A 13,169-nucleotide genomic window follows, 5' to 3' on the forward strand; every position below is an offset into this window, starting at 1 on the left:
GGGCTGACGCAGTTGTGTGTGTGAATTTCCTGGCAAATAAGAAAGGTGACTGTGTCCAAAAGACATTTAAGAGTGTGAATTCACAGCCTTTCCATGTCTAATCAAGGAGCGTAAACCATTAGCCACATGTTCCTCATTTCCATCACATTTTTTCACACTTAAACAAAAACATGCCAAAGGAAAGGTGCTACATTTTTTAATGCCCCCAAATAGGAACCACAGGAGTCCATTAAATGCTGTGGTCATTTCCAGCATACAAATCAATTTTCCTTGTGGTGGTGAAGTGGTGAATAATGCCTGGTTTGTTTAAAGGAGCATGACTGATTTTGGATGAAGGATCCTGTCACTTTGGCATTTTTAGTTTTATTTATTGCATGCAAGCATATAAAACCTGGTACTGGTCTCAGTGCCAGGCTTACTAGTGGAAAAGCTGAAAGGACCACATAACGTCTGGTGCAGCAAAGAAGTTCTCCTTCTGCAAGGCATTTGCTGGACTCCTGAAAAACTATTTTGATTAACATGGCAGAGAAGGATTTCATCAGTTGGCATCTGCTGGCTTTATTTTTTCTTCCATTTTGCCTGTGTCAAGATGAATACATGGAGGTGAGCAGAAGATCTTATAAACCAGTGGCCAAAATATTGCAAAGTCACCACCAGACTGGTCACAAAGGTTCCAGAAGCAGGGAAATATTGAAACAGCGGCATCAACTTATAGAGTGGACTGTTGTTAATAGCACATCTACAGACCACAATGTCCTGAGACCAGAGGTAGATGATGTAGAACTGACTACCTCAGATAGAGTCCAGGTACTCTGAATTAATCTTTTAAAGATATCTTTAAAGCTAATGAGAAATTTTTTTTTTTTTTGCTAACATTACTAGTGATATATTTATGGAATAGTTTTTATTAAGGCTGTGTATTGGTCTGTATCCTGCTGGGCTGCTTTACAGGATCTTTTAATGAGCTGGTAGAACCAGCAGTGGTTGGGGACATTGATTTCAACACAGGCAGCAGTGCTTTGTTCTGTTGAAACTGTGAGCTTGTGAAATCATATATGCTGAAATACAGTCTCTTAATTATCCCAAGGTATTAATTATTTAATATATTAAATATATTAGATATTTCTAACTCATTCAGATGTGAAGGAAAAGACAGCATTTCTAGAGGTATTTGGAGAGATTCAATTAGCAGAGAATAATTTTACCTTAAAATGATGTATATAAAGAATATTTCTTGAGCTTGAGACAAAAATAAGGAAATTCTGAATGTTCAAAAATTTTATTCTAAGGAGTAGCTTGAAAAAAACAGATAGTACTGTAATGAGTAGATTTAATAATATAAATCAACTGAGAATTTATAAAGAAAAAAAGCTTGCAATGAAATTGTAAATAGTCTGCAGTATCTGCATTTGAAACTGAGAATATTTTTATGCCTTTCATGGCACTTTACATACTATAGTCATTAATTTATAACACAGGAAAAATGGCATAACTTGATTTTACACAAAATATTGCAGTCCAAATTTGAAAGAAAAAAATCTGAAGGGCAGAAGATTAAGCTTTTTCTAGCACTAGGCAAAACAAAATTCCACTCAAATGAAGGAGCTTTTTTGATCAATGTGTCTTATTAACAGCAAGAACATGAGTGGTTTTTCCTACATCTGATACAAATATTTGAGTCCTGTTCACCTTTTATCCTTTGGGGTTTTAAAATTTATTCAGATCAAAATATGATATTTTGAATTGCCAAAATCAAAGACATGCAGATAAGTGTTGAATAATACGGTTATTATTATGATAAGCAGAGAGGAGGTTTGATTTTCATCCTGTCCTGGGCTTGAAGAACTGAAACACATCCAAGTAAGGGAATAGGTCTAATACACTGTATTCCCTGTATTAAAACTCCACAGTGCCTTGCATTTTGTATTTCTTGGGCAGGAGTTAAATGTTCCTCCAGTGCAGTCAGCAGAGCAGATATTTAACTGTAGGCATGTTAAACTGTGCTTGCAGAGTGTAAGCAGTGTAAAACATAAGCTGTACAGTCCAAAGAGCCAGCCAGTGTGCAGACCCCTTTGCTGCAGGGAGAATTCTGTGTGCTGCAGACCTTGTACAGAAGATTCCCCTTTAACACCACACAATTTCAGATAATGCAGGGTTTAATGCAAAACCACAGCTTTTTAGGGCTCAAACTTTCCCCCACAGAAAGTGTGCTCAGGCTGCATGTGTCTCTTGTCAGAGAGTTTAATGCAACTTGTCTGGAGCTGCCTGCTGGGGAACACGTTGTGACAATAAAATCAAGCCCAGTGATCCGAGTACAGCTGATGGCAGCCATTTACCTGCCAGCCCATCTCCAAGAAGCAATCTTTTGTGGGGAAATGATGCAATTTTTGGCTTACCAAAATGAAATGGAGCACTAGCAGATGCGCGACAGGGATAATCAATCACACAGTGGTTACGCAATGTGTGTTTTCCACTTCCAGACTCCAGGAATTTCTAGGCAGAGGAAGAACAAAGGTGGCACTGACATGTTTTAATTCATGTCAAATCTCTCTCTTTCCCTTGAGTTATATGGAAACTATTCAATTCCTATTTCCTGCTTTCTTAGTTATTTTAGATGGAATAACTCTACCCAGCTAAAGAGAATTTAGGCTGGGGAATTTCACCCTCTTGATGAAGTGTTTCAAAGGTCTCATTCCCTGCTGTGGAAAAGAGATGATAGTATTTGTTGTTACTATCTATTGTATGTTATTGCTATTTGTTGTCTTTGCTGCACCGAGTGCAAGGCCAGCTTCCACACTGCTGTTAAATCATGTAAAATATAACATGCATTTTTCAAGAACAAGAACTCTTAGTGACTAAGCTGAGTCATGTCAGACCATTTTGCCACTTCAGGTTGCTCTTTGAAAATCTTTCAGTATCACTAGCCAAGCAGTGTTTTAGCCTGAATTTTGGCAACTTTTGTTTGTTTCTTTGCTTGGAGAAGGGCATGGAGGGCCTAAGAGCCCACAGAGACAGATATTTTGCATTCAGAAAGAAGCCAAGAATGGTGGAGGTGCATCACTCATCTTCTGCTTTGTCTTCGACAATAAAACAGAAATTCATAAAATTAATCAGGAAGTCAAAAAGGGTCAAAGGTTGGGTCTCCAATTATGACTTGTTCACAGCTTTAATTTAAGGGAATTTCATAGACCATCTGTTGCCTAGATTATTCTCCTACATACTAAATCATGGGAAATTCAGCAGATAGCTTCAGAAATAGTTCCAGTTTTCTATCAGTGTTAGGATATCAATGTGGCAGATGCATTTCACAACCTCCTAAATTATATTCAGGTTCTGGCAGCAAAGCCAAAGATTCACTGACAAAAATTATGCACAAATGGCTGCAAAGGATGCCTTTGGCAAGTAGATTGCAACTAATCTCTATGTCACATTTGAGTGTAACTTTATTTTAGGAACATGTTTTTCATTTAAATGTACTTTTCATGAAGTTCTCTGATTTTAAAGATTAGAAGAAAATCCTAAATATTACTCATCCTTGGCAGCTGACCACGAATAATTTTTTCTCCTAGTGAAAGAGTAAAGGTAATAAATTAATTACTTTATGACTTGCATTAAAAGCTATTTTTAAATCAGTGGAACTGTTGCATACAACCAGACTGGCAGGACTTGCCTTATTTCACACCTAAGAACCTGAAGAGCTTTTTTGGAGGTAATGCCTGATAGCACTTGGTTATGACCATTGCTAGTATCTATTTTATTTTAAAATAGCTGTTTCTCTAATAAAGTTGTTCAAGATTTCACTACATTGTCTGAAAAAGACAAATTGCATCTGCACAGAGAGAGTCTCACCTGCAGTCCACTTTGCTGGATTCATGTCTTCCCTCAATTACAATCTCTTCTAAGTCTTTGGATTTTTTTAGGCTGATATGACTTATTTGCTCTTGGGAGGTGTGTACTTAGCTCACCTTCCCATTTAACGTGAATATGAAACACTATCTAAAAGAAGATGGAGATTTTAATCTCAAGGCAAAAATCAGTTATTCTTTTAGGGGGTACAACATGCTTGCACAATTCCAGTCCTCTTGTACTTGGCTCCCTTTCAAGGACTGAAAATGGGCTGAAACCAGAGCCACTTCTTGTCTCATACCAGGAATGTTATAAAAAGTGCATTTGGTGATTGTCAGTTATGTCCTGCCTAACAACTGGAAGAGACAAAACAGCCAGAAAAATACAAACAGGTTCTCCAGGAAGTGGGAGTTCAAGAGGCAGAGCCTATTTTTCTCATTAAGTATAGACCTTGTCTAGAATTAATCTAAAAAGCATAGCCTTGACCAAACCCCATAAGTATGAAGCCCTTCTGCCCATTGGCAAGTCTTAACTTTTCCATAACTCTTTGAATAGGAAGGATATTTGTTTAGCTGTCAACTCAGCCTTTATTCCCATGGTAACTTCACCATCACTGGTTCCAGCTGGACAGGGCTGTGTCTGTCCCCTTGGAGGAGCTGCAGTATTTTGGTGGTGTCATGAAATGAATTTCCTATATCCATAAGTCCCTAAGCCTCCTGAAATCAATGAATTCCAAGGGTTTGCTTGGTATTATCCAAAACACAGGCAGAGTGTTTCAGATGACATCAGTGATGACACTGAGGGCAGGAATACAGCACATCTGTGGGCTCATTTCACAGCTCCGATCCTGACAGGGGCTCGTTTTCTGACACTAAACCAATAAGTCTGCATTGGGCAAGGAATTTGACAATGATAAAGATTAGGGAAAAGAAAGGGAAGGAAGGCAAATAATAGAGTGATTAAAGAAAAGTAGTAGTTGGATTGGTGTAACTATCCATCTCCAGATTTTAAGAACTGAAGGTTTGCATCTCAGGATATTAGGAAAGAATTGTAGGGAAAAGAAACAAAGATGGAACAAATGAGGAGGTAGAGAAATAAAATCAAACACTGAATCTTGGCTTTATCTGACATACTGGAAAATCTATGATAACTAAGTTATGAAACTCAGTCAGAATTGAATGAGTCTCCATTAGTACAAACACAATAATATGGAAAAGAAAACCACTCAAACAAAGCCATTATTAAACTGATTGCTACAGTAGTAATGAACTGATTACTTTATTTGTGTTGCTGTATTGGTCAGCATATAGGTTTTCATGGGTTCACATTCACCATTACAAATGATCAAAAACCCCTAACACCTTGTGTTAAGTTCAAATTGTTGTCTTGTGTCTTGGCACTTTTTTAGGGTCTCCCAACTTTAGTAGCCTGTAAATACACAGGTCTAGGATCATGAAGAGGAATATGCTGCACAGAGATTTTCTTAGTATCTTCTTTGTGTGGTCCAACACAATTTTATTTATGTTTAATAGAGTTCACTGCTGAAGGTCAAATCAAGTCCCTTGTGTCCTACTACTGGTTGTACATAGGCAAGTTTTGTCATCAAAGGTCAGTTAAAATGTGGGATCAGGATGTGAATCTAATTGAAATATTCATCTAAATTTCATTAGATGTTATTGATTTATTTTAAAAACATTCATTATTTAACAGGATAAGCTGGGATTTTTTAATATTCGTTATAGATTTTTGAATGCTTCAAGAGCTATTCCTTTAAATCTTCCAAAAATAACACCTTCAGGGATCACCTGTGTGAGAATTTCATGCCAGATAAGAACTGTTTTAAAAACTTACCAAGTATATAAACAGAAATACATAATGAAGACCCTGTAACCAACATGCCTAAGATTGATGTCCTCCATGAATGAGCTACTTAAAGCTTATTTTTGTGCACTTAGCCCCCCCAGCCTGGACCGCAGAACCCAGATTGCAGCTCCTGCTGCCGAGGTGACTTTGGAGTTCGACTCTACCAAGGGCCCCCAGGACCTCCTGGGCCCCCCGGGATGCCAGGTAAAGATGAAGTTTAACCCATTTTTTTATCAGTCTAATTGCAGGCCATAAATTACAGGCTATTCTATGAAATATCAGAGAGTGGTCCAAACATCAGTATCTGGGGATAGATTCAGGAACAAGTTTTTCTATCATTTCAGAGGAGACAGATATTTTCCATTGAAAACCTATTTGTTATTAAAATTCAGCTTTCACAAATTCATACTGAAAGTAATCTTATCACACCTCTAGGAAAAACTGGTCTCTCTTAAAACAGCATGAAGCTCCCAATAAACCTGGAAGAGCTTGTTCCCTGGAGCTGATTATTGTCATCACCTTTGTATATCCAGCTGTTACTGTGTTACTGTTTTCAAGGGCTTTTCTTCATCTAGCATACTGCTAGCTAATATTTTACAGAAACACAATGCTTCTGTTCTCCCACAGAAATTCCTTCACTTTCTTCTTTCATCTTGTCTTTCATATTAAAAAAGAAATCCCCTTTTTTAACATAAAAATGTCTTCAGTAGAACAGCATACACAAGAAAGTATATACTTTGATCTGATAATTGATATGGAAATATAAGAGCCTAGAGACGGGAAAATGTTTGTTTCATGCTGGTGTCAGTTTGTTATATCATCTGCCTTCAGAGATTTGGAAATCACCATTCCTGAAGCAGAGGTACAACATAAATTAGCAGGTCACTGAAAGACAGACTTGTCTCTTCTTGAAAAACTTACATCTTCTGTTAACACAATGAAAATGCAATTCAGTGATCCCTTACTTACTAATAAATTGTTGGATTCTTAGAAGCAGGATATGATTTCATACTAGAGCCACGTTTTCAAGGCTGCAGTGGACACACTGGGGCATGGCCTGGTCCCAGCTTTGAGCTTCCTTCCTGTCTCAGTTACACTTTCTGTCACTGCAGGATACCACAAATGTACATCTGGCAGCAGCCTCCTGCACCCTGGGATTTCTGTCTCCTTCATTTGCTGGATTTCATGTTGCTGTGCCTGTAAGGGGAACAGCAGCAGTTGCTTTTCCCCTTGATTGAATCAAATGTTGCTTGCAGACTTCTGTTCTGAACTGGTAGAGCAGCTCTGGCTTCATATAAAGGATCTTGTTATTTTTAAGAGCTGCAGATTCCTCTATTCAAACAAAAAAATGTGCATAATTTCTTTCAGCATTTGGCTTCCTTGTTTGAAGTTTTTTTTCTTAATAGAAAAACTCTGAAGGATCACTTCATCATCAGATTTGATCTCAAACAACACTATTCTTCTTGTAAATTTGTAACCAGAGAGAATAATCAAAGAACAAGCAGAGTGGCAAAGAACCTAATTTCAATTCAGGTTGAATTAGAACAATGATGACATTAATTAATCCCCTGAGCAGAAAGATCAGGCTTTTGCTGCAGGACGAATAATAATTGCTCAGTGGTTCTAGCCAACTTTAAAATCCTGTCAGCTGCATAGACATTTGCTTAGTAATTTAGTCAGTCAACACCAGGAAGCAAGTAATACTGCAGATGCATGAGTATGTTTTGCAATGAGTTGTTTTACTCATTTACTCATAGGAAGCCATCTCAAAAAGTGCTTAATTATAAAAATTTTGTCTCTCTTTAAATCTAGGACTATGTAGTCAAATGGCCCCTAGCCAGCAGCCTGCAAATACACACTGTCCTCTTTTTAGCACAGATTTTAACAACTTTAATGCTACAGCCATTCATCATTTGTGTGGATTGTGTGTTTTAAAGATAGCAAAATCTTATTCAAAATTAGCTTATCCTATCATGATTGACTTAACTTACCAGAAAATTGGTGTTTATGCTAAAGCAAAACTACTTCTGCAGGCTACTTAGTATGTGGCAACTGAAAGAGGCTTTTGCTTTCCTTGAGCCTTCTCTCTGCTGAGATCTTCCTGCACATCTCCCCCACAAAGCAATTACTTGAGACACCACCAGTTTATAGAGCAACATGAGGGTTAACTCCCAAAATCTATGTCCTTCATCAAAACCTTTACCATCAACCTGACCATGCAGCAGTTTCTTATCCGGTTCATCTCAGCCTGGGGTTTATGGCGCTGAAGAGCTGGTGGAAGAGGATCCTGTCACACTTGTCTGTTAAAATATGATAAATTCTTTAAATAAAACAGAAAGTTTTGCTTCCCTTCAGGAAATCATGGAAACAATGGAAATAATGGAGCAACTGGCCAGGAAGGAGCCAAAGGTGAGAAAGGAGACAAAGGAGACATTGGACCAAGAGGAGAGCGAGGCCATCATGGACCCAAAGGCGAGAAGGGTTACCCTGGGATTCCCCCAGAGCTGCAGGTACAACATCTCTGGCTCCTAATGGCTGCAGCAAAACTCAGATTATGGTTTTCTTCCCTGAAAAAACAGCACCTTATTACTGTAAGATACTTAAGAAGCAAATCCCCTTGTAAATTAATACTGTAACAGGCATATACAGCCCTTGTCCTTACTGAAAAAAAAGTGCTCTGCCAGATCTTTCTGGAAAAGAAAAGCTTTAGTCAGAATCCAGCTGAGAAATAGGCAGGAAGAAACATATATGCTTCCCTTTGAGGGCAAAAAGCCAGTATCTGGGTTATTAAAAGAGAATAGCAGGGACTATCATTTTCCTACCAAGCTGTATCACATAAATAATTGCACTTCCCACAGCATATGGAAAGAGTAAAGGAGTCATGTTTCTCAGGGTAGCCGGGCTTTATGAGACTCTCAGAAGCACATGTATCCAGCTACTCAAATTTTTTCAGTGCAGTAAAAGTCCTTTAGTTTCAAAAGATACCCCTCAGTAGTTGTCTGTATATTTATATGTCTAGGTATTTTAAATATGTTTAGGGCCATGTAGGTTCTGCCTATGAATGAGTAATTCAAAAGCCAGATGAGCAATTAAATATGAGTTCAAGCCTGACTTGTTGAGCTCAACTCTTGTATTGGCACAATTTCACAGCTCTTGGATTAAAGCCTCTTCAAATCCCAGGAATCTCGCAGATGGCAGTTAGTTTGTGTATGTATATATAAATATAAACGTATGTGTATATAAATCTCTATACACACTCACACAGATACACATATATACATATTCATACATGTGCATATACATATAATATATGGATGTAGAAATATATATAATATATGCTCATGGTATAGCTGAATATCTGATAAACATACCTTTAATTACATTCAACATACATCCTTCTACAATTTTAAAATTAACTACCACAGTTTTTTTTCCTTACATAAAGACAATGGTAGTATTGTAATTAAAACTGAGTGATGACAGAAGATGAACAAGGAAAGCTCATATTGTAATACCTATTTCCAATACTTAAAATTCCATCACTCCTTTTATCAAATGTGTTTAAAAATGTTTACAGTATTTCTTACCACCATACTTAAGAATTTTAAAGTCAGTGGTGGTATAGGAGGAAACACTTTTGAGTACAAAACTGTTTTAAGTACAGGATTATTTTGAAAAACTTTGTGTATCCATGTTGACCTGCTACTTCATAATGAGACCTAGTGAGAAAAGACATATTTTTCTGCTGTTCTGTTCAGCCCACAAAATGTTACTCAGGGTCAAAGAGACTGTGAAATGGAATCTAGACAAAAAGCAATAAATTCCATCAATCTGCCACTGCAGCTGCTTTCCTTTAACAGACTTTGATGTGATCCTGGCTGAGAAGCCAGATATTAACAATTTGCCGTAATAGAAAATGCATCCATGCAGGGGTAAGGAAAATCAGCCCAAGCTTTCAGCTCACATCTGGAGCTCCTTAAATTTCTGAACAGATGGCTAACGATTTCCGTTGTTGGATCCAGACTTGCATTTGATCGTCTGTTTTCATTTTGTTCTGGTTTGGATCTGAAATCAAAAGGAGTTTGGGCTGTTTTTTTTTTTTTTTATTTTTTAAATACCAGCATAGCTGGAATCTCACAAAAATGTCATTTTTGTGATGGGCAGTAACAGATGCAATTGAACACTTGTCATTTAAGAAGCTGAGATAGAAATAAAAAGCCAAGTCTATATGTAACCTTTTGGCAACAAAGTGCAGCAATTCTGATTCTACACCATTTGCTCACATAATGGGGGCAGGGGAATGATAGACTTACAGAAAAGGTCACTCCCTTCCCTAGCCAGGCCAGCTGGCAGGGTCATTCCTGGTATCTTCCTGAGGATAATTTAAATTGTCTGGTGTGGGATGTTTTGCACTACTTCCTATGAAACATTTCTATGACAAGAAGTGAAACACGAAGTTGAAGCACAGTTTTAATTTTCTTATTTTCACCTCTTGGTCTCCACCACCCTCTGTTTTCAAAACTGAGGGCAACTGACAAGACAGAAAAACCATGGAATATGGAGTGTCAGCTGCAGCACTTCCAGAGGACCTCTAATAAAAGTCCTTCATGTATCTCTAAGCAAGAAACACTAATCTTCATGGATTTTACTGACCATTGTTCATTTTCACACATGCAATTAAAAGCAATATCCAGTTTAAATACATTGAGGAATACATAAAACTATATAAAACGTTTTTGTCAGAAACACCATTTCAATACTATATTGCTGTTGCATCATTCTAGCAAGACTTAAAAGTAAATAAAATCTGAAATTAAGGTTCTGAACTGCAAACACTTGACCATACACTTACTTTACAGTCATGAATGGTCCAATTGAATATGAGAACCCTAGTCTTCTTCCAGTTTCATTCAATGGGAGTTTTGTTAACTGGAGTTTATTGGCCTTGGAGCAAACCCTAGAAGAACATCTCTGTCAGGAAAATAAACAGACTGCAAATACAGGAAAAAAATCTGTTGCCTCGTTGTTCTACACACGTGTTTTTCATGAACGACTGCCTGATTAAGAACTGGATTTTTGCAGGTCGCATTTATGGCTTCAATGGCTACTCACTTCAGCAACCAGAACAGTGGAATCATCTTCAGTAGCGTTGAAACCAACGTTGGGAATTTTTTTGATGTCATGACCGGGAGATTCGGTGCTCCAGTGAATGGTGAGCATTTGCAAAACAGAATAATGTGATTATTGGAGCTGTAGAGAGACATGTGGTCAAAAAGGATGAGGCACATTTAACTGCCTTTGCACTCCGTCTGCATAGCTCTTGCTACCTACTCTCCAGAAAAATTAATTGAAAGCTGAGCAAGCCAAGAGTGGTCTTGCCAGCCAGTGAGACCAGTGCTGACACAAAGGCAGGAGGAAGAGGCATGGCCAGAGCTGGGGAGGGAGCAGGACTGTCTGCTTTGCTGTGGCTCCTTAGCCCTTCAGCCACTGTGATGACAGGACCACAGTCTTAATGTTATAGCAAGCAGCAGCAGCTTCACAGTTGCCTCCTCCACCTCCTGCCTCCTGTCAATCTCTTCATCCTCATCCTCCCCCATGCCAATTCAGCTGAGAGCTGACCTGCAACAGATGTGTGGCTGGAAATGAGGCACTACATCTCTTCATGGTTATTTCTCAGCTGCATCAATCCCCCTCTTATGCAGCTGTGATGCAGGAAGAACACTTGCCATATGCAGAATTAAAATTAATCAGATTTTGGAATGCTATAAGCAGAAACAAAATATCTGCTGACAACTGGAAGGCAGTTTTTGTCTACAGCTGTTATGGTTTCTAACCAAGAAGCACAAATGTGCAGCATGATTACTTCTTTCTATGAAGCAAACAAGTTGTTTTTTATAACCTTTTCAGGGGTATATTTCTTTACTTTCAACATGATGAAACATGAAGATGTGGAGGAAGTGTACGTGTACTTGATGCATAATGGTAATACAGTGTTCAGCTTATACAGGTAAGTAAAGGGCCAGAACATCTCAATGTAAAAACATTTGTACGGTTGTGACAGCTTGCTCATCTTTCAAGAACTGTAAAATTGTTCATTTTTTTTGGAAGAAATTCTCTAGGGTAAAATAACCAACAAGAAAACCTATTTTTTTGCAATCCTCAGCATGCATATTTGGACCATACACACCACAGATGCTGGACCTAAAGTTCAGCCTTGATCACCATTTCCTCAAACTCAGGGTTTAGCACAGCAAGTCAGGGTTGAAGTTCAGTGGTATCATTCTGCTAAAATATGTCTTCATCCTCATTTTGCTTGTCAGAGAAAGGAAATAATGAAGTGTCCAGTGACTACTTACAGTCATGTTAACACGAGGGAAGAGGAATTTACTTTAAAGTTGGGAAGTGTTTAAGCTGCAGAAGTAAGGATGAGTGAGAAGCAAAGGTCTTCCATTTACTGGCCTTTTTATCATTAGCACACCACCACAGGCAGCTTCATCCCCAATAGATCTCTGCAAAAGGAAAAGTGCTTCATTTCTGTTTCCCCTGAAGCACTGATGTCAGAAAAGGCAAGAGGTAGAAGAGAGGAGGCAAAGCCAGGAGGCTAGCCCACATCAAATGTACCCATATTCCAATGAAAGGCTCAGTAGGGAGCAAGCTGCCTGTGTCTGCTCACTGCCTGTGATGGGAGTACAGGGACTCAGCTCTGAAAATTAGTTGGGATGAACTCAAGGGGAAAAAAGCATCACAGGAAATCTGTAGTGTTGTCATCAATGAGCAGCATTTCATTTTAAACAAAAAATTTGTTCCTGTGCCCTGGAAAAAAAATAAGTTTCAATTCCAGAACTTCAGAAAGGAATGAAATAATGCATTTAGGTACGGTGAGAAATTTGACTAGGAGATCAAATGCAGAAAGTTGCCAAAATTTCCTTATAAAGCTGAAAAAATGTTGGAAAGTCTTTCAACAAAGTTTTGCTCAGGATAACAATGTACTTGGATTTTTTGGTAAAGCTGTTTCTTTGGTCACTATTGAGAAACAAAAACCTGACTTGTTAAAATATTCATCCTTAGCTATGAATCCAAAGGGAAAGCAGATACTTCAGGAAACAGTGCAGTCCTAAAACTTGCCAAGGGAGATGAAGTTTGGCTGCGAATGGGAAATGGAGCCCTCCATGGGGACCATCAACGCTTCTCCACCTTTGCTGGGTTTCTTCTTTTTGAAACCAAGTAAAAAAAAAAGGATACAACCCAACAGATGTTTATGTGAAAAAACATCTTTTTTGGAACTTGTATATTTCACTGGACTGTGAAATAACTTTACAACATTGGAGGATCAAGAAGCCTTGTTTTGATGCAATGTGCTGCTACCTGTGTATCAGAGATAAGCTGAATACATTGGGTAGCTGACACAGATTCACAGAGTATCTATTGTCATCTGAGTTGCACCTATTTAATCATCAAAT

At 38.2% G+C, this 13,169-nt stretch overlaps 1 protein-coding gene across 2 annotated transcripts; it reads left to right on the forward strand.

The window, feature by feature from the left end:
• The first annotated feature begins 420 nt into the window (after positions 1 to 420).
• C1QTNF3 (C1q and TNF related 3) lies at positions 421 to 12,946 on the forward strand. 2 transcript variants are annotated; one of them, XM_058044117.1, is made up of 6 exons: positions 421 to 603; positions 5,802 to 5,913; positions 8,065 to 8,219; positions 10,792 to 10,921; positions 11,617 to 11,716; positions 12,778 to 12,946. In XM_058044117.1, the coding sequence occupies exons 1-6, from the start codon at positions 520 to 522 to the stop codon at positions 12,935 to 12,937; spliced, it is 741 nt and encodes a 246-aa protein (XP_057900100.1). In that variant the 5' UTR covers positions 421 to 519; the 3' UTR covers positions 12,938 to 12,946. The 2 variants fall into 2 exon arrangements, with proteins under 2 accessions (XP_057900100.1, XP_057900099.1); XM_058044116.1 differs by having other exon boundaries at positions 520 to 807.
• Positions 12,947 to 13,169: the final 223 nt, after the last annotated feature.

Source organism: Melospiza georgiana, chromosome Z (assembly GCF_028018845.1).
Source record: "Melospiza georgiana isolate bMelGeo1 chromosome Z, bMelGeo1.pri, whole genome shotgun sequence".
NCBI lineage: Eukaryota > Metazoa > Chordata > Aves > Passeriformes > Passerellidae > Melospiza > Melospiza georgiana.